Source organism: Eleutherodactylus coqui, chromosome 6, assembly GCF_035609145.1.
Source record: "Eleutherodactylus coqui strain aEleCoq1 chromosome 6, aEleCoq1.hap1, whole genome shotgun sequence".
In the NCBI taxonomy this organism is placed as follows: Eukaryota; Metazoa; Chordata; class Amphibia; order Anura; family Eleutherodactylidae; genus Eleutherodactylus; species Eleutherodactylus coqui.
Genome location: NC_089842.1, coordinates 43,391,658 through 43,413,247, shown reverse-complemented (window position 1 = coordinate 43,413,247; position 21,590 = coordinate 43,391,658). Strand labels below are relative to the sequence as shown.

At 46.9% G+C, this 21,590-nt stretch overlaps 1 protein-coding gene across 2 annotated transcripts in view; it reads right to left on the bottom strand.

The window, feature by feature from the left end:
- Positions 1 to 21,590, bottom strand: part of LOC136632081 (putative oxidoreductase YteT) — a 122,010-nt gene that overhangs the window by 51,262 nt on the left and 49,158 nt on the right. For both annotated transcript variants that reach the window (XM_066606696.1, XM_066606697.1), the window contains 6 exons: positions 21,348 to 21,404; positions 19,279 to 19,409; positions 17,842 to 17,896; positions 14,563 to 14,655; positions 10,373 to 10,507; positions 7,593 to 7,694 (listed from right to left, as the gene is read on the bottom strand). In XM_066606696.1, the coding sequence (XP_066462793.1) occupies positions 7,593 to 7,694; positions 10,373 to 10,507; positions 14,563 to 14,655; positions 17,842 to 17,896; positions 19,279 to 19,409; positions 21,348 to 21,404 (573 nt within the window). The remainder of the gene's footprint in view (positions 1 to 7,592; positions 7,695 to 10,372; positions 10,508 to 14,562; positions 14,656 to 17,841; positions 17,897 to 19,278; positions 19,410 to 21,347; positions 21,405 to 21,590) is intronic.

Here is a 21,590-nt window from a genome sequence, read left to right as displayed (position 1 = left end):
AATTTGTGCCAGAAAACTGTCGCACTTTAAATAGTAAATAACCCCCAGTGTGTTTACGGTTGAGTCTTCCGTCAGGGAGCACCCGTAATAACCTACGCTGGCTTCTTTGCCTACAATACTATACCAGCGCACACGGATAGAACTGGAAGAGAGGCCTATGGATATGAGGTGGGCGGGCGTCACGAAAATGCATGGAAAATGTCATGGACCATTCTGCGGGGCACCGATACATGGGGAGTCAGTATGGAAACTATGTTGCAAAAGTGCTTCCTTCCAGGGGTAGGTAAAGAGAAGCGAAGCTATCAAAGTCCCGGAATACCCTTTTAGGTATTGGAAACAGCCTTGCATCGCTGCAGGGCTGAATGAATCCCCTGCCGCGGCTGTCACAGTCGCGGCAGAGGATCGTGGGGTTCTCCCCTTGATTTTAATGTTGCTGCTGCTGCCGCTGGCCCCGTTGCGAGCTATGGGCTATATCGCAAAAGGATAGAAAATGCTGCGATTTGTTTCCTTCATCGCATCGCATCGTGGTGCTGTACAGGAGGAAAAAAAAAATCGCTCATGTGTATGGACCCATTCAGAAGAATGGGGTTCTTATTTATGCATCTCGCAACACACAAATCTTACACGATTTTCTCGGCTGTGTGAAACTGGCCTCAAGAGGTAAGTTCATCTGATGGTAAAGTGGTCAGCAACATCCTGATGCTGTTTGTATATGCAATGAGATGTGATGCGGTTATAATGTGATGGCAATGGCGCACCCCACCGAGCTGCTGTACTTACTAATCTACGTCAGTCCCATAGACAGCGAATGGAGCGGTAGTGCGCATGCATTACACTGCTGCATGCCAACTAGGGACTCGGGACCCCACAATTGCAATCAGTGTGCCTCCAGAAGAAATGACCGTAACAAGTCCATAGCTCAGTATCAATGATTAAATGTGGTGCAGTGTTAAAACAGCTCACGGCCTGAAGGTTGTCAGTTCAATCCCCGCTTGGTTCAGGTAGCCGGCTGAAGGTTGATTAATCCTTCCGAGGTTGGTAAAATGAGCACCCAGCTTGCTGGGGGGGAGGGTGATAAAAAAATTACCTGAAAGCGCTGCGGAACAAGCGGGCGTTAAAAAAAAAAAAAAAAAAAATCTTATTTGTATATTATTTGTGAAAAAGCAAAAAGGAGAGAAAAGGCAAAAGCTAAGAAAATGCTTATTAGGTATTTTTGCACACACAAATACGCCCATGTGAAGCTGCCCTAATTGGCAACATCCGTATCTGCGCTGCATCCTGCCGGTGTGGAGGGTTGAGCAAGTGCAAGGACTGTCTCTCCTCTATATACATCACTGGCAGAAAGGGAGGAGAAGAACAAACATATTCCTCCAATCCGCACTCACACGAAAAATGAGACAACCCTATATATACAGGCACCGAGCAACTCCAGCCAATATTTGATGCTAGCTATGATTAAGTCTATAAATTGTTCCCTCACCCTCCAGCAGAGGGCACTGTTACACTGTAGCAATATAACAATCCAACCGGCATATCTTGTATCACCCGATATAATATAATGTTCAGTCAATTCATTGAATCACCACTGAGAATCCAGGAATGCCCAATGCTGAGAACAAAGTTCGGGAAGAATTTCCTAGGCCTGGATGGCATCTGTTTTGCAGGTTCTGTTCAGGGGCCTGCAGCGCAGATCTGGCAGCGTATAAAACTGGTCACAGAGGTGCTATCTTTCCCGGAACGATTATTTTATATATAGATGGTCGTGCTATCTAGGCGATTTTTTTTTCACGCAGTGAAATAGTTGTGTAAATTCGATCGTCTGAATAAGCCTTTAGGGCCCTTTGCATAAGCGTATTTGTGTGCGCAATACACAGAGAATAGAACCCACTGATATCAATAAGTTCTTTCTCATTACATCTGAACAATCCCCAATGGACGAAACGTCGGACGTGCCTTAAAAATGCACCACTTCAGGGAGGCATACCAAATCTCCTGATTCACCCCCCACCAATGCCCCCTACCCCTCCCTATGGCTCCCACACCTTCCACTTTGCCTATTCTATACATTTTCTGCCCCTGTAGCTCGTGTATCACCCCCCACCCCAAATAATTGTGTGCCACATGTAATTGTTGTCTTGTTTTGTGTTCCCCTGCCTTGAAAGCGATGCGGAATAAGTTGGCGCGGTACAAATATAGACTATTATTATTACACAGGCCTGTAGAGCAATGATTGGGACTTGTATATATGTATACACACCGGTAGATCATGGTGTATACTCATGTTACATCTACGGGGACTTTTCTCTCTGTAGTATCAGCTTCTCAGGTTTTACATAGTGTAAGAGGAAGTGAAATCCTCCCACAGAAGTTCCCAGCAGCTAAATGTGTAAGTGGCGTATGAGTCAGCGCTGGAGGCCATCGCTCGGCCGCCGCACATCTCTAGACCAGCCGACTGTTACTAGAAGTGGCTGCACACAGAATAACTACCGGCCGAGTAGTCGCTCCAAATAGTTGTTAGCCCTGAGGGCTGTCAAACAGAGCAATTGTTCCTTACTTGTTCTTCGTGTTCGCAGTCGCTGAAGCGCACCCCCGCCTGCAAGGTCAGCCCAACTTCACACAGGTGTATTTGCACATGCAAAATTTGGGCGTGCAATATGCAGAGAATAGAAACCATTCATTTCAATGGGCTCGGTCACATTTCAGTCACGCCAAAAAAACACAGCTCTATTTTCCTGCGTATTTGTACACTAAAATCTCACATAGAAGTCAATGCAGATGCGCAAATGCACACAAAGAGGTTCGTGAAATACTGCGTTATTGCACAAGAAAAAGAACACATCTGGAGCTCATTAGACTAATGAGCCATTTTAATTGGTGCATATTTTGTGGTCGCATGGAAAATACGTTGATGTGCGAGTATAAAAAGCATCGTCGTTCCTCATAAAACGCTACACTGATGCACGCGCAAATACGGGGGGCCTTATAAGTTAGTTGTTCAAGGACAATTACCTGTTTACATCAGGCAATAATTAATTAACTGACGGCTACTATTAGATTAGCTGAAGCCAAGCGACTAGTGAAGGAATTCTTACTCCTCACATGGTTGTCGGCCGCGTTTACATGGAACAAATATCGGATAGTAGTTAACTCATTGTATAACCCTTTCCAATCCACTGTCTGACCTCTGAAGACATTATGAGGGGTTGTCCCGCGCCGAAACGGGTTTTTTTTTTTTTTAAACCCCCCCCCCGTTCGGCGCGAGACAACCCCGATGCAGGGGTTAAAAAAACCACCCGCACAGCGCTTACCTGAATCCCGGCGGTCCGGCGTCTTCATACTCACCTGCTGAAGATGGCCGCCGGGATCCTCTGTCTTCATGGACCGCAGGGCTTCTGTGCGGTCCATTGCCGATTCCAGCCTCCTGATTGGCTGGAATCGGCACGTGACGGGGCGGAGCTACACGGAGCTACACGGAGCCCCATTCAGAAAAGAAGAAGACCCGGACTGCGCAAGCGCGGCTAATTTGGCCATCGGAGGGCGAAAATTAGTCGGCACCATGGAGACGAGGACGCCAGCAACGGAGCAGGTAAGTATAAAACTTTTTATAACTTCTGTATGGCTCATAATTAATGCACAATGTACATTACAAAGTGCATTAATATGGCCATACAGAAGTGTATAGACCCACTTGCTGCCTCGGGACAACCCCTTTAAGTGTTGCATAGCTCCGATGTTGGAAGACGTCCGTCGGGGTTCTCTTACTGTATATTGCCAGCCTCTCTGCTGTCGGAGCCTATCCAACGTGTCACCTCATGCAGTACTGGCTTTAGCCAGCAGATAGCGCCATTGTATAACAGCAGAACAAGAGTAAGCCCCCTAGGAAAACCAGGATACAAATTGGATTGTAAAAGGTTAAGGCCACCGTTTGTTGGTTGATTGCTCAGTTTCAGAGCACATACATCTTCCCGTGTGAACAGCTGGCCTGTGGGGATGAATGACCATCATTACGATCTTTCATCCCTAAAAGCCGATTCTTGACCTGTGTGGATGAAAATGAAACGAGTGCAGACGTTCAGCGCTTGCTGCATCAGGCCTCTTTCACACGAGCATTGCGATTTTCGGTCACCTGCATCACAGCCGAAAATTGCATGAGCGGGAGAAAGCCATGACCAAGTCATGGCTAAATCTCCCGTTTTCTCACCCGTTCACGTGGCTAGGCAGCTCGGAATTCCGTGGGCCCAGGGAAAGAGACCTTAGTGCTGCTAAGGTTTCTCCCCCTCCCCTTGCTGGCTTACAACGATAATAGAAGCTCCCATGGAAGCCTATGGGAACTGCCGGCAAGGGGAGGGCGAGGGACTTTAGCATAGGTGTCTATGGGAACGGCCGGTGTATTCCGGCAAAAGATACCCTGTTTCTTCGAAAATAAGACATACTTTGAAAATAAGACATAGCATGATTTTCCAGAATTTTTGAGCATGCAAAATGATGTTTCAGGCTTTTTGAGGATGCTTGGAATGTAAGCCCTACTCCAAAGTTAAAGGGGTTGTCCCGCGCCGAAACGGTTTTTTTTTTTTTTCAATAGCCCCCCCGTTCGGCGCGAGACAAACCCGATGCAGGGGTTAAAAAAAACAAAACGGATAGTGCTTACCTGAATCCCCGCGCTCCGGTGACTTCTTACTTACCTTGTGAAGATGGCCGCGGGATCTTCACCCTCGGTGGACAGCAGGTCTTCTGTGCGGTCCATTGCCAATTCCAGCCTCCTGATTGGCTGGAATCGGCACGTGACGGGGTGGAGCTACGAGGAGCCGCTCTCCGGCACGAGCGGCCCCATTCAGAAAAGAAGAAGACCGGACTGCGCAAGCGCGTCTAATCCGGCGATTAGACGCTGAAAATTAGACGGCACCATGGAGACGGGGACGCCAGCAACGGAACAGGTAAGTGAATAACTTCTGTATGGCTCATAATTAATGCACGATGTATATTACAAAGTGCATTAATATGGCCATACAGAAGTGTATAACCCCACTTTGTTTCACGAGACAACCCCTTTAAGCCCTGCTAACAGTTAATTTAAAAAGTCAATTTAAATAGTGTCCAGGCAGCTATACATGTAAAAAAGTTAAACCTTTTTTACAAAAATTAATATAAGACACTATCTTATTTTCGGGGAAACACGGTAGGACAAGTCCTATCCTTTCCAGCTGTGTGTAAATGCGGCCAGCCAGAATGCGCACCGCATGCGCTATCTTTTACAGTCAGACAATTTTACGTACCGAAAATCGCCCATCTGAGCAAATGCATTGGAATCCAATACTTCAGAGGGCCACGATAAAACATGTAAAGCATGTAAAAGGACTCTTAGGGTGGCCTCAGATGGCTGTAGGCGCAACTACGGAGCATAATTGTGCCTGAACAAGGTTTTTCAATCTCCGGCCATAGCACAGAAGTTTGAAAAAAAAACACTGGAAGATAGGACCGCCCTAGTACCTGGTATTAACGACGTGCGGGGAAGGTAGGGCAGGACCGGTCTCTTCTCGGCCGTAGTATTAATGCGTGAGAAAAGAGCTAGTGAAAGCGAAACCACTAAAATCATTGGTTTTGTTTTGATTATCACGGCCGCAGAAGGGGAGAAAAACATGTTCCTCCACATAAGCCCTAAGGCCAGATTCATACGAGCATATGCACATTTGCGCATGCCTAAGCGTAGTGTTTTTATAGAACATATGTCACTTTTTAGCACACGCATCCGTGTATTTTACTGCACTTTTTTCATCTCAGGAGTTCTATTCTACATTCTCTTTCTGTACTTGTTCTGAATGTTTCATTACGTAAAGTAATGGTGGCAAACAAGTACCAATCATTATCACATCCGTTATACATCATACCGCCCGTTCTCAAAAATGTCTGCTACTATATTGTCACCCGTTAATTACCCCCAGGAGGGCGTCCAATGAGGACCTCATCCATCTTGCAGTCTTCTGCTTTCCCCTCCGTATAATGAGTGCTTTATATCACACTTTACAATGTAATGCGCGGCTGATACTGCAGCTGTAAGACATGATAGATGCCGGCGAGATGGCAGACAAGGTCACAGAAATGAGATCTACGCTAGTTATCCCCTTGGTGTCAAGATGGGCGGATCAGACGTGTAAATCGAGCTTGAGCTTATAAATTCATCTTCTCCATTATGGTATAAGAAGACTACAGACGTGAATGGCGCAGCCGGCTGCGGGCTCCACTCTAGTGTGTGTTTTACATCAAGCCTAGCTGATGAAGGGATCTGACAAGTGGAACCCTGGCGGAGCGACATCACAGAGCCGTCCTCTGCCGGTACAATGGGGCTCTTGTTACACAAATGGGCACCATAATGAGATAAGGAGAGGTCAGCCATGTCATGACCGCAGCACGAAAATATAAACAGGATTGAATGCCGCAGAAAAGCGACAAGGCCTTCTGGGATGACGGAGGATATAAATGTAGGCGGGAGGACTTTTCCTGTATACAGCGAGCGAATAAAAGGTCCGATTCAGTCCTTGTGCCATTAAGCCCTTATTCACACAGGCGATGCATTTTTACACTAGCCGCACGTGGCCGAAAATCGCAACAATGAAGAATAGCCGCGATCAAGTCCAGAGATTAATTAGCGTTTTCTCGTCCATTCACACAGGCATATTGCGTTAAAAACACGCTACAGCGCGGAATTACGGCTGTCAGCAGAAATCCTCATAAGGACTTCTAATGCTTAAATAGCGCCAGCTGTCTTCTTTCCCGGGTGCTAGACGCAGGTAAACTCCCTCCCCCTTTTTTTCAGCTCCCATAGGAGTCTATAGGAGCCTCCAGCATATTTCATGAAAAGATGAGTCAAGACTAGGGATGAGCGAGTATACTCGCTAAGGCACTACTCGCTCGAGTAATGTGCCTTAGCCGAGTATCTCCCTGCTCGTCCCGAAAGATTCGGGGGCCGCCGCAGCTGACAGGTGAGTTGCGGCGGGGAGCGGGGGAGAGCGGGCAGGAGAGAGGGAGAGAGAGATCTCCCCTCCGTTCCTCCCTGTTCTCCCCCGCAGCTCCCTGCCCCGCGGCGGCACCGGAATCTTTCGGGACGAGCGGGGAGATACTCGGCTAAGGCACATTACTCGAGCGAGTAGTGCCTTAGCGAGTATACTCGCTCATCCCTAGTCAAGACCTATCTTTAGACGCAGCGTGAAAAATTGGCGACCAAAAGCAGTCGGCGATTTGACGTTCTGACGATGCGATTTTTTTCACGTGCCCGAAAATCACCCAAGCCACATAAAAACATTTTTTAAAGAATCGCCCAAAGAACGAAGAAGCATTGGGTTCCAATGTATTCATTCAGATGAACGATTTTTTCACGGTGATGACAATTTAAAAATTGTGCGATCCTCACACACATGAAAAGCGTGCATGAATATCGCAGTACAGCGATGCTATACGTTTTCCCCCAAAGAAGCATCGCACTCGCTGAAAAATCGCAGGTTTGAGAGTGCGAAATCGGTCCAAGTTTCTCAGACCGATATTGCGCTCACCCATATGAATACAACCTAACACAGTCATTACTAGGCTGGACATCCCACCTTAGTACCATAGATGGTGGTCTTCCTTGCACCGAGGTCTCTTGTGAATGCCATCATGGTAAATGCAGCCGTCTGTCCACCTTCAAACTCCATATTCACAACCTGTTCATGAAGAACGCCACAATTATTACTAGAACATTCCTACACGTTTATCCGTACAACTTTAGGCGGCTCTCACACCGCCGTTAGGGTCAGTTAAGGGTTTCTGTCTCTCTGCTCCGTTTTTGGAGGAGTGAAATGGAAAAAAATTATCATTTTTTCCCCCATTGATTTCAATGTGATTTCAAAAAAACGGAAAGCTAACGAAAGGCTTCCACTTGCGTCCATTCCGTCAGGTTTCTATTTTTTTAAATAAAAAAATTATACTGTACACTGCACTATTTTTCCATTAAAAGAACAGATATGTATGTGGCCATATCTTTAATCTTGGGTGAGCGGAGTTCTGGCCATTACTATACTGCTTGGTGGAGGAGAGTTCTGGCCATTGCTATACTGCTGGGGAGGGGGGATAGTTCTGGCTATTAGTATACTGCTGGGGAAGGGGGAGGAGACTACTAGCCATTAGTATACTGCTGGGGAGGGGGGCGGAGTTCTGGCTATTAGTATACTGCTGGGGAGGGGGGCGGAGTTCTGGCCATTAGTATGCTGCTGGGGAGGGGGAGGAGTTCTGGCCACTAGTATACTGTTGGGGAGGGGGGAGAGTTCTGGCTATTAGTATACTGCTGGGGAGGGAGGTGAAGTTCTGGCCACTAGTATACTGTTGGGGAGGGGGGAGAGTTCTGGCTATTAGTATACTGCTGGGGAGGGAGGTGAAGTTCTGGGCACTAGTATACTGCTGCGGAAGGGAAGGGGTGTAATTCTGGCCATTAGCATACTGTTGGGGAGGGGGGCGGAATTCTGGCCATTAGCATAGTGTTGGGGAAGGGGGGAGAGTTCTGGCCACTAGTATACTGCTGGGGAGGGGGGTGAAGTTCTGGGCACTAGTATACTGCTGCGGAGGGGAAGGGGTGTAATTCTGGCCATTAGCATAGTGTTGGGGAAGGGGGGAGAGTTCTGGCCATTAGTATACCGCTGGGGAAAGGGGAGAGTTCTAGCCATTAGTATACTGCTGGGGAGGGGGGAGAGTTCTAGCCATTAGTATACTGCTGGGGAGGGGGGTGAAGTTCTGTACACTAGTATACTGCTGCAGAGGGGAAGGGGTGTAATTCTGTCCATTGGCATAGTGTTGGGGAAGGGGGAGAGTTCTGGCCATTAGTATACTGCTGGGGAGGGGGGAGAGTTCTTGCTATTAGTATACTGCTGGGGAGGGGGGAGAGTTCTGGCCACTAGTATACTGCTGGGGAGGGGGGAGAGTTCTGGCCACTAGTATACCGCTGGGGAGGGGGGAGAGTTCTGGCCATTAGTATACCGCTGGGGAGGGGGGAGAGTTCTTGCCATTAGTATACTGCTGGGGAGGGGGGAGAGTTCTGGCCACTAGTATACTGCTGGGGAGGGGGGTGAAGTTCTGGGCACTAGTATACTGCTGCGGAGAGGGGTGAAGTTCTGGGCACTAGTATACTGCCGCGGAGGGGAAGGGGTGTAATTCTGGCCATTAACATAGTGTTGGGGAAGGGGGGAGAGTTCTGGCCATTAGTATACCGCTGGGGAAGGGGGAGAGTTCTAGCCATTAGTATACTACTGGGGAGGGGGGTGAAGTTCTGTACACTAGTATACTGCTGCAGAGGGGAAGGGGTGTAATTCTGTCCATTGGCATAGTGTTGGGGAAGGGGGAGAGTTCTGGCCATTAGTATACCGCTGGGGAGGGGGGAGAGTTCTTGCTATTAGTATACTGCTGGGGAGGGGGGAGAGTTCTTGCTATTAGTATACTGCTGGGGAGGGGGGAGAGTTCTGGCCACTAGTATACTGCTGGGGAGGGGGGAGAGTTCTGGCCACTAGTATACTGCTGGGGAGGGGGGAGAGTTCTGGCCATTAGTATACTGCTGGGGAAGGGGGAGAGTTCTGGCCACTAGTATACTGCTGGGGAGGGGGAAGAGTTCTGGCCACTAGTATACCGCTGGGGAGGGGGGAGAGTTCTGGCCACTAGTATACTGCTGGGGAGGGGGAAGAGTTCTGGCCACTAGTATACCGCTGGGGAGGGGGGAGAGTTCTGGCCATTAGTATACCGCTGGGGAGGGGGAAGAGTTCTGGCCACTAGTATACTGCTGGGGAGGGGGTGAAGTTCTGGGCACTAGTATACTGCTGAGGAGGGGGTCAGCTATTGGTATACTGCTGGTGGGGAAGGGGGGCAGAGTTCTGTCTATTAGCATACTGCTGGGAGGGGGCGGAGTTCTGTCCCTTAGCATACTGCTGTGGAGGGCGGTGGAGTTCCGGCCATTAGTATACTGCTGTGGGAAGGGAAGGAGTTCTAGCCATTAGAATACTACTGGTTGGTGGGGGAGATCTGGTCATTAGTATACTGTTAGGGGGGAGTTCTGTTCATTAGTATACTACTGGGGAGGGGTGAAGTTTTGTCCATTAGCATACTGCTGGGGAGAGGGAAGGAATTCTGGCCATTAGAACACTACTGGTTGTTGGGGGAGATCTGGTCATTAGTATACTGCTGGGGAGGGGGGGGGGGGTCTGGCTATCAGTTCTGGCCATTAGTATACTGCTGGGGAAGGGGGGATGGGATTGAGGGTTGTTGAAGTGTTGGATGTGAATAAATTGAAATGAAGAGGGCTGGTGAAGCTTTGAATGTGATTACACTGTAAAGGGAAGTTGGTTTTCAGCTGTTTATTTACCTGGTTGCTGACGACATCATTGTCACATTCATATACACATCTTCCATAAGGGCCCGTCTTTAAAGCATCAGTCAGCGATTCAATATCATCGACCCCATTACTGCATACAACAGACACGGGCCAGCCGAAGCTTCCCTGAAAAACACAAGATGCAGAAGATCTCATAAAATAAGCAAGCATGCCAATAACATGCACATCGACGCAAAACAAACATGCATACCCTAGCCTGATAGATTTCTAGGACACCAGATACAAATAATTATGTCATGACAGCTCTCATGACCCTTCAAGATCTGCTAGTGTGACAGCTGCTGGGGGGGACGACAATTTTATTATCATTATCTTCTATATCCTTCCAAGTAAGCTACAGCTCATAAGTATACAGTCAGGGAGTATGAGCTGTGATCTCCTCTACTATAACAGTGTGACAGGAGCTGTGTGATCATCATCAGTAACTGTGACTGGCCCTTTAAAATGAACCTGTCAGGTCCTACGAGCCCCATTGCATAAGGTTATAGACTCATAGAACAGAGGCTGTTGAGTCCAGGAATGTGAATGTCATACTCCCCAGTCTCAATGTTCCCTTGCTGTCTGTTTAAGAAGCCGTTGCTTAGTGAGTGCATCAGCCTCATCTTGGACACTTTTTTGCTGTCCAACAAAAGAGAGTTCCTTAGTAGAAAGGGGGCATAGCCTAAATAGCGCCAATATTTTGTCATAATTTTTGGCGTAAACTAAACCAACTAATAGGTGATGGTTACTTAGACTGCAAAATATTAAAATTCGACAGATTTCCCATCCAGCTGCAATGAATGTGGAGCATTTTAAGACAATGGGGCACATTTACTAATACTATCCAAAAGTTAGATAGTGAAAACGGAGACAGGAGGTCTTAAAATGCGTCAATTCATCACAGCTGGAAGGTTAATCTATTGAATGTTAACACTATCTGGTGTACGTTTATAGCGGTCTTACTTTACACCAAAAATTGCACCAAAATGTTAGTAGGTGTGCCCCAGTGCGTGTATGTGCGCAGAATGAAGAGAGAAGTCCGATGCAAACACCGAGCCCCAGCCCAGACTCGTCAGCTTCTGATCTCACGGTCCATAATAACCTTAGATTATGGGGCTCAAAGGACTTGACAGGTTCCCTTTAACATATTTAAAGTAACCCTCCAGGCATGGAGAAAGAAAGCTGGCCGAACGGCTTTGGCTATGTGATGCACAGGGTGCATACTATGCATTGGTAGTCTACGACACTGCATGCTGCTTTGACTGGCCAGTACTACTCATGATGGCAGCACCCGTCAATCAAAGGAGGTGTAGCGTCTTAGACTAATAAGGTATATGAATACACAGTGTGCATCAGGTAGTCAGAGAACCAGTGTGGCCATCTTTGTATCTGCAGTCCGGGAGGGTCACTTTAAAGAGGATTTCCACTAAGAACAAAGAATCATCAGTACATATCCTACTTCATTGTAACGACAACTAGCAGAATAGTGAGTGCAGCTCTGGAGTATAACACATGCCGTATGCAGGGCAGCCTCCTGTCTGATGCTTATCAGGCACCATCTTGATGTTACTTTCACTTTCAAACAATCCCATAATGTATCAGCACAGAATTATGGAAGATATACCATCTTTGCCTGCTGGGTGGACAATGTAAATATCATTAACCTCTATATTCACCTAAATAAGCTAAACACTACAGTAGCCATTCAGGAGCTTGAGCTGTGATCTCCTCTATTATAACTGTGTGACAGGAGCATCTAATTCACTGGGGAGGTCACCATGAGATCGCATGACCCAACTGAAGGGACTTTTTCAGATAGAAAGGGATAACTAAACAAGTAAGACTAGCTGATTTATATATACTGGGGGTTAGTTACATAATGCTCAAAACACAAAACCTCAGAGAACTGCTTCTTTAGAGTTTTTGTCTGGGCTCATTTCAACTAATAACCTATGACCAGTGGTTATATCCTTAGTAGTTGGTGGAAGGAGGTCCACCTCTCAGGACCCCCATCCATTAACTGATCATCCAGCTCACTGTTCAATACAGCGGGTCGGACATTGTCATCATCGGACGGGGAGGAAATGCCGGTGCCGGATTCATTCCCATTGCTACTGCCCTTCCTGGCCTGTTACTGACATTTTGTCTTAGGGCTCGTTCACACAAGGGACCTAATTGCACAAAAATTTTGCGCGCAAAGAAATCGCGACCAACTTCGCAAAAAAGCGTGTGAATTTTCCTTGATCGAGTCCCGAGCTTCGTTAGCGTTAAAATTGGCCATTTGCACTATCTGGAAGCGGCGTGTTGCAGAAAAAATGCGCTGCTATCCAGAATTCTCTCAGTCAGTAGAAATCCTCCTAATGACTTCTCATGTGTAAACTAGTCAGGTTTAGGATTAGTCGTCAGTTGAAACGAGCCTAGACAACCCCTTTAAGGATTGCGCAATGCAGATGTTCCAGGCATTTCCTAACTATCCTACCCAGGGGCGTAACTAAAGGCTCAGGGACCCTGATGCAAGACGTAAGCTGGGGCCCCCCGTCTATCTGTATCTGTACCTGTACCCATACCTAAACCATGCTGCATAGAGGCATAACTTGAAGCTTCTGGGCCCCAATGCAAAACCTGTAACAGGGCCCCCAACTATAATGCTTTATTCATAGTACTGGGCTCCCTATATGGAGAAGAGAGGCCTTATGGGCCCCCTAAGGCTCCTGGGCCCGGGTGCAACTGCATCCCCTCCACCCTCTATAGTTACGCCCCTGATCCTACCCCCAAACTCATTGATCAGTGTCGGAGCAGTAGGTGGGCCTTTGTAGCAGCACATATAGGTAGACCCCCGCGGGACAGTTCCAGCATGCCGCTGCAATGTGAATGTACTGTAGTACCGTCATGTGGAAATAGGACCCCGCACAACACTCATACAATTATTATAAACCCACGAGAGGCACATTCATCTCCAAGGTTTCTTCCCATCTCACAATCTGAACAGATGTCAAACTTTCTACAAAGAGGGAAGGACATAAAGGGAGGTGAAGTCTGCCCAGCAGATGCCTTCTAAGTGTCTTGCGTTGCTCTTGGCAGACGGCGCGGGGCCTTTTGTGTCCGCTCGTACGAGTCTCTCCTCTTCTCCGCTCATCAGACCCGTCTCTCTCTACTACACGTATGCCGCAAGCTTGGCATGGCTCTAAAGAGCAGATGGCCATCTTCTAGGCAGCCGCATCAGCACAATGGAGTCCTTAATAGCCGGCGCTCCTGCATTGTCCTCTGCACAGTCCTGGCCCTACAATACCAGATGTACTCCAGGTTTTATTTGCAGCTTCCATCTTTATTTGTCGCATGCCCCGTGGTGAACGGCCGCACGATCACAAGGCGGGGAAACATCTGACTAAATGGACACCTGATGAATCGGAGTTTTATGGGAATTTTAAGTGCGAACTTAGGGCTTCTTCAGACGAGCGGATTTAGCAAATTGCTAGCTCCTGCACAATTGTTTTGCGTAGCGAACCAGTGTATTTGTGTGTGTGCGTAAATAGTGTGCGTATTTGCGCAGGCACCGCTTGTTTACATGGGCGGGAAAATCAACCTGATTTAAAAAGCTAATTTGCCTGTGATCACAGATATGCGCGGCGCTTATAGCGCATACGCCGATGTGTGTGTTTGCGTACCTCCAATAGACGTCTATAGGGCTGTTTTGGGCACAAATACGCACAAAATAGGGCAGGTCCTACTTTTTTTTTTTTTTTAAATCAATGGTTCTGTTCACTGCGTATTACGAGTGCAAATCCTTTGTGTGCATTGATAGCGCTCAGTAAAACACACATGTGCGGGCAAATACACGACGCTAATGCGCTTACGCCTGTGTGACACCAGCCTAAGGCAGGAAAAAAAGAAGAGAATCAATCATCGCCACACAAACCATTTCTTAGGCCACTCTCACACGTGGTGTTGGCGAAATTGTGCCGTTTTCTAACGTTCGCACGCAGGTTTGCGACACCCAATTGAAATCAATCGGAGCTTTGTACCGTGATGACCGCGGTAATTGTGGTAAAAAGCGTACATATAAGAGTGGCCTTAAGGGTACGTTCACACATAGCAAAAACGGCGCAATTTTCCACTGCGCCAAAACTGCGTCTAAATTTCCCCCATTTGCGCTGCACGAACTGTGTACAAGAGGTACCTACCCGAAGGGCCTTCTTCAGATAGACTTTCTGTGCTGAATAAGGACACGCTTCTTCCACCGAACAGTCCAAGCAGCGGCTGCTGGCGCCCTCGGGCTGAGTGAGAGATACGGGACAGATGAAGAATATACAATCATATCTACAATGTTCACCAATGAATATTTAACATATACAATAAAAACTACCGAATCGAAGGACTCCTATGGCCCAATGCACACGGACATATTTGCACTGCGGTATCGCATTCTCCTCTGGATCCCACAGCAAATACTGCCTATGGGATATGCCAAGCAAAACGCTTTTCCATGCCCACAAGTGGAAATCAACTGCGATTTTCCACTCGCAGGTGGAAAAAAAAATCACAGCATGTCCTATTCTAGTGTGAGCCTCGCATGGACAGCTTCCATTGCAGTCAATGGAAGACATCTATCCCGCTGTGAGTCAACATCTACCCCGCTGTGAGTTGCCGTCGAACCACGTATTCGCCGGCGCGACTCTCCGCACAGCGCATGTGCGGCAGCGCGCCAGCCGGCACATCCACAGAGCAGAGAGAAGACATCTCTTGTTGGATATTGCAGACTCTCGTCAGAAACTGGCCGAGGTCACCAAGAAAAGATGACCAGCAATATACAGCAATCACGGTGTGTGAGGAATAACACCCGCTTAGGCCGCTGTCACATGAGCATTATGTTTACGCTATGTAAGGCACGTCAAAAAATCGTGACCATCGGAGCAGTAAACTGCATAAATGAAGAAGACTTGGTCGCGGCTATTATTTGCGACTTTTACAGCCATTTACACGGTTGGCTGCAGTAAAATAACACCGCAGCCCCGAAATCTCTCGGTCGGCAGAACTACTATTTAATCAGTTTAAATACCATTAGAGGCACCCCTCAGTGTTTAGCAGCACTCGTCGCTGCTAAACTCCCTCCCCCTCCCTTTTTCAGACGGCTCCTATAAGAGTCTAAGGAGCTTCCAGCGTTTTGCGGTCTAAAGAACGGACCTATCTTTTAGCGCAGAAAGAACATTTCGGGCGTTGAAATAACGATGTTTAGGTGCGTCAAAAAAATTGTTCGTCTGAAGAAATCCATAGGAAACCATTGGTTTCAATGGTCGCAGCTGTTTGGCATGCCAAAATAATGTTCGTATAAAAGAGGCCTTACAATGGCTTAAGGACATCGAATACTAATGGCCCATGTGACAGCAAGGAGACCAGTATCTATGTGTATAATATGGTTGTCCCCTTTTCAAGGGGGGGGGGGGGGAGTATAATTTCTTTTGGCCTACAAAAGTATGTAAGCACAGACAGTACTGCCTTCCTGTCTCTGTAATGATCTAGGAACAGATAGTACTGCCTCCCTACCTCTACCTGAAATGATGGAGAAATAGGTAGTACTGCCTCTCTGCCCCTTCTTGTAATGATGGAGGAATAGGTAGTACTGCTTCTACGTGTAGTGATGGAGGAATAGATAGTACTGCCTCCCTACCTCTACCTGAAATGATGGAGAAATAGGTAGTACTGCCTCTCTGCCTCTTCTTGTAATGATGGAGGAATAGCTAGTACTGCTTCTACGTGTAGTGATGGAGGAATAGGTAGTACTTCCTCTCTGCTTCTACCAGTAATGATGGAGGAATAGGTAGTACTGCTTCTGCCTGTAGTGATGGAGGAATAGGTAGTACTTCCTCTCTGCTTCTACCAGTAATGATGGAGGAATAGGTAGTATTTCCTCTCTGTCCCTTCCTGTAATGATGGAGGAATAGGTAGTACTGCCTCCCTGCCTCTACCTGTAATGATGGAGGAATAGGTAGTACTGCCTCTCTGCTCCTTCCTGTAATGATGGAGGAATAGGTAGTACTGCCTCCCTGCCTCTACCTGTAATGGTGGAGGAATAGGTAGTACTACCTCCCTGCCTCTACCTGTAATGATGGAGGAATAGGTAGTACTGCCTCTCTGCCCCTTCTTGTAATGATGGAGGAATAGCTAGTACTGCTTCTACGTGTAGTGATGGAAGAATAGATAGTACTTCCGCTCTGCTTCTACCTGTAATGATGGAGGAATAGGTAGTACTGCTTCTGCTTGTAGTGATGGAGAAATAGGTAGTACTTCCTCTCTGCTTCTACCAGTAATGATGGAGGAATAGGTAGTACTTCCTCTCTGCCCCTTCCTGTAATGATGGAGGAATAGGTAGTACTGCCTCCCTGCCTCTACCTGTAATGGTGGAGGAATAGGTAGTACTACCTCTCTGCCCCTTCTTGTAATGATCTAGGAACAGATAGTACTGCCTCCCTACCTCTACCTGAAATGATGGAGGAATAGGTAGTACTGCCTCTCTGCCCCTTCTTGTAATGATGGAGGAATAGGTAGTACTGCCTCCCCGCCTCTACCTGTAATGGTGGAGGAATAGGTAGTACTACCTCCCTGCCTCTACCTGAAATGATGGAGGAATAGGTAGTACTGCCTCTCTGCCCCTTCTTGTAATGATGGAGGAATAGCTAGTACTGCTTCTACGTGTAGTGATGGAGGAATAGATAGTACTTCCGCTCTGCTTCTACCTGTAATGATGGAGGAATAGGTAGTACTGCTTCTGCCTGTAGTGATGGAGGAATAGGTAGTACTGCTTCTGCCTGTAGTGATGGAGAAATAGGTAGTACTTCCTCTCTGCTTCTACCAGTAATGATGGAGGAATAGGTAGTACTGCCTCCCTGCCTCTACCTGTAATGGTGGAGGAATAGGTAGTACTACCTCTCTGCCCCTTCTTGTAATGATGGAGGAATAGGTAGTACTGCTTCTACGTGTAGTGATGGAGGAATAGATAGTACTGCCTCCCTGCCTCTACCTGTAATGATGGAGGAATAGGTAGTACTGCCTCCCTGCCTCTACCTGTAATGATGAAGGAATAGGTAGTACTGCCTCCCTGCCTCTACCTGTAATGATGGAGGAATAGGTAGTACTGCCTCCCTGCCTCTACCTTTGTTCTGACTTTTATTACTTAGGCCGACTTCACACTCGCGTATTTGCAGAACAAACATTGCTATTTGCATGTGCACATTGCCATTCTTTACTGCACTTTTTCAATGTGCATGCGTGTGCTTTTTCTCACGGCAAACAAAGACGCACCAATTGGAACGGCTAATTAGTCTATTAAGTTCCAGTTATTTGCCCGAGGTCCGTGCACATAGCTGGTGTCCTCCTTATTTTCCCGATCCCACAAGCGTCTGATGGTCCTACAAGTCCATATAAAACCGTACATTTAACTCCTATTAATACGTTTCTTGACTTACCTGGTTTTCTTTAGTAAAGTGGGACAGAGTTCCGAAGGACGACACCTTTACACATCTGGAAACAAAGAAAATCTTGTCATCCAATTACACCAGGCGAAAAGTGTTCCCAGACGAAATCGTAATAGACAGAAGGTATTGGGAGGCTCAGGCCATTTTCACACAACTGAGAAAAGTGCGTGAGATTTCTGTCTTGCGAGACGCACAAATCTCGCACAAATGTGAACCCCATAAGCGTTTTTTTTTCCTTTTCCGACTTCGTGGTGTTCACTGGGGCCAGCACAGCATCACACGGCATACAAAGTGCACGCGAGTGCGATGTGAGCTTTACCTATTAACAATGGGATCGCTACTTTCCTGAAGTGATGCAGGCAGTTTTAACACAAAAACGCCCCGCATCTGCGGGACATCGCATGTTGGTGAGCGCGATATCGGACCAAGTTTCACAGACCAATATCGCATTATCCCTTGTGAAATTAGCCTTTAGGGCCTTTCACACGTTGTGAAATTAGTCCCTGTGGACATTTCTACGTCACAGTGTTCTCTCTATGGGACTTGAGTTCAGCTCACATTTTTAGGCTCCTTTACACGGACTAATTAACGTTCAACTAATCGTTCCAACGGCGAAACTGAGCAATAATCGTTCATTGTAAACACGGCCAACGATTAAAAGATGAACAATAAGTTGAATGCTTACAGATCGTTATTCATTTAAAGCATGCATAAAAACCAAACAACTGTCGGCCTGTGTGAACAGGCAGTCGTTCGACTATGACTGCCTGTTTACTGTGAATGGAGGCCGGCGGCTGGAAGAGATCTCCGGCGCACTCCACATCCATTCAGTGAGCGATAACCTCTGGGACAATCGTCCCGTGTTACATGCTTACTGACGTGATGTAAATGTGCGTGGGAAGAAAACCCACCCACTCCAGGCAAAATCCATATGCCATGTTATGTCTACCGCAGAGCATGTGGAGGTGGAGCATTGGTCGGGGGTTTAAAGAATAAATTGTGTTAAGCTCAATCCATCGCTAGGCTTAAAGAAGTTATCTGAGATTTTACTATTAATGACCTTTCCTGAGGACAGTTTATTAGTGAGGATCTGCCACTGAGGATCCCCACTGATCGGCTGATCTCTGGACCCGCGTTGGAAGCAGATTGCACATTGCAGCAGCCTGATTTGGTACTACAGGCACATCACTCACTCAGTTCAATGACTACCAAACAGGGCCATTGCATCCAGTGCTGGCCGACCCCTGCCGATCAACTATTGATGACCTAATAGGTCATCAATAGTAAGAGTCCCTTGAGAACACCCTTAAGAGAGTATATTCGTTTTACCCGGAAAATTCCTTTAAGTGGTAAATTAGATGTCATATGTTAAGATATCTCAGATTACTTTATAACAAGTCCTAAAACATATAAAGGATAAAGCTATACCTTCGATTTCCCATCCAAAAACATATGAGATCGATATCATGGCAGGACTTGGCAAGTAGAGCGAATGTGCTTTCTTCTTCATTCCTCCAGTTCCCTCGCACGTATGAATGAGCAAAGTGCCAGTATCCAATCTTCACACATAGAGAAACAAGATGGAAATACACAAATAGCGCAATATGCACAAAGCATCATTCATGAAGCAGAGGTGGCGGGATTCCCTGCACCATCTGAAGTTGACACAGCTGCATAGATTTCCGACAGGCAGCAACTTCTCACTGGTGTACACTGCCTCAAACAGTCATAACGAATACTGGATGGAAAGCTTCTGACTATGAACAAAAATAGTCAGTGTAAGGGTGAAAACACATGGGCGCATGCTTCAATACGCTCGGAGCGTATTAGCGCATTAATCGTTTTTTTTTTTGTTTTATTTTGGCTATTCAAACTCAGCGCTACTGCACAAGAGTTTGAAAAAAAAAAGTGGGAAGATAGGTCCTGCCATATAGTTCCCGCATGTAGAAAAACTAGTATTAATGTGCGAGAATTCCACTAGTGAATACGAAATCAATGGTTTTGTTTTGGACCATGACTGCAAAATGGGGGGGGGGGGGGAATCACGCTCATGTGTTTAAGCCCTAAGGACCCAAAAATCGTGACCATCTGAAGCATTGGATCCCAATACATTCATTCACATGGGAGACGTTAGCCGCGTAAAATCAACCGTCCGAAAAAGATAGCGCATATGCTGCAGAATCCAGCAGCCGAATTTTGACGTGACCAGCAAAGATAGGTTTTGTCCTATCTTTTGGCCGAAATACGCTGGCAGCTCTCTTAGACTCCTATGGGAGCCTATGAAAGCCATCAATAAAGGGTGGAGAGGGAGTTTAGCAGCGGCTAGAGCTGCCAAACCATATCAGCTGGCTCTATTTAAATAATAGAAGCCATGCTGAGCATTTCTCCTGACTGAAGGATTTTTGGGCTGCGGCGTGTATACAGAGCCGCTCTCTGTTCCGATTCACAAATAGAGGTTCCTATGTAATTCCAATGTGTCCTAGAATAGTATATAGTAGCATTGGACACATGATGCTTAAAGGGGCTTTCCGGGCAAATTTTATCGATGACCTATCCCTAGTGTCAGTGCAACTGGGCTGGATGTAGTCATCGGTGTTGGAGGTAAGGTGCCATAGAGGGCTTCACTCCTACTGAAATCAATGGGAGAGCCGCCTTCTGTTACGTATCCGTGTCTGATCCCGCCACCGGAGATGGAAGTGCTAGAAGTGTAATAGGAGGCTTCAGTTCCCATTGATATCACAGGGTCGGGGTTAACTTGCCAATTGGTGGAGGTCCAACTGCTGGGACCCCGACCGATCTAGAGAAAGTGCCCTTGGCGTGTCCTAAAATTCTAACAGTGGTGGCCACACACGGGCACCAGTGTGCCATTTACTTCAATAAGATTGCCAGAAATAGATGGGTTCAAGTGCTTGGCAATCTCAGGCGGCTCCACTGAAGTAAGTGGTGCAGGCGCTGCAGGCAAAGTCAACGGGACGCGCTAGAGGCAATATTTTTGGATCGGTCAAGTTATCCCCTATCCTATACATAAGGTATAATTTGCTGAGAAGGAAATACTCCTTTAACCATTTGATGCCCACATTGCAGATCCACTGGAGTGTAACGCAAAGTCCATGATTGACGAAAGAGGGTAAAAACATTTTAGGCCCCATTAGGATAGTGCGGGCGCAGTCAAAAGGCCCCAATGGGGGAAGAGGGAAGAAAAATAACTGTAAAATAGACCCTTATTGTGATTTTAACCATTTGATGCCCACATTGCAGTTCCACTGAAATGTAATGCAAATCCCATGACTGTTGAAGGAGAGTAAAAACATTTTAGGCCCCATTAGGATAGTGCAGGCGCAGTCAAATGGGGACTGCGGGTGGAAGAAAAGTTACTATAAAATAGACGCCTTTTGTGTTTTTATACATGAATGGCTGTTAAAAAAAAATTCTTTTATGATTCCCTATTAATTAGAGACAGCTTTTACATATCAACAGTCTCTCGGCGAAATACTCACTGGCTCCATGTGTTGAATGTGTACAATATCTCCGATAACACCAGAATCCAACAGCTCCTAAAAATAGGACGAAAAAGAATAATGAGGTCTACGGAGATGCTGCCGGCAATCAACGCTTCCAGATTATCTTTTATAATGAGGACGTTTTACCTTGGAGACGTATCAGGAGGTGAATCCTTTATCTAAACATTATTCTTGTGAACCGCTAAAGCTGAAATATGTCACCTTATCAGACCTCCAAAC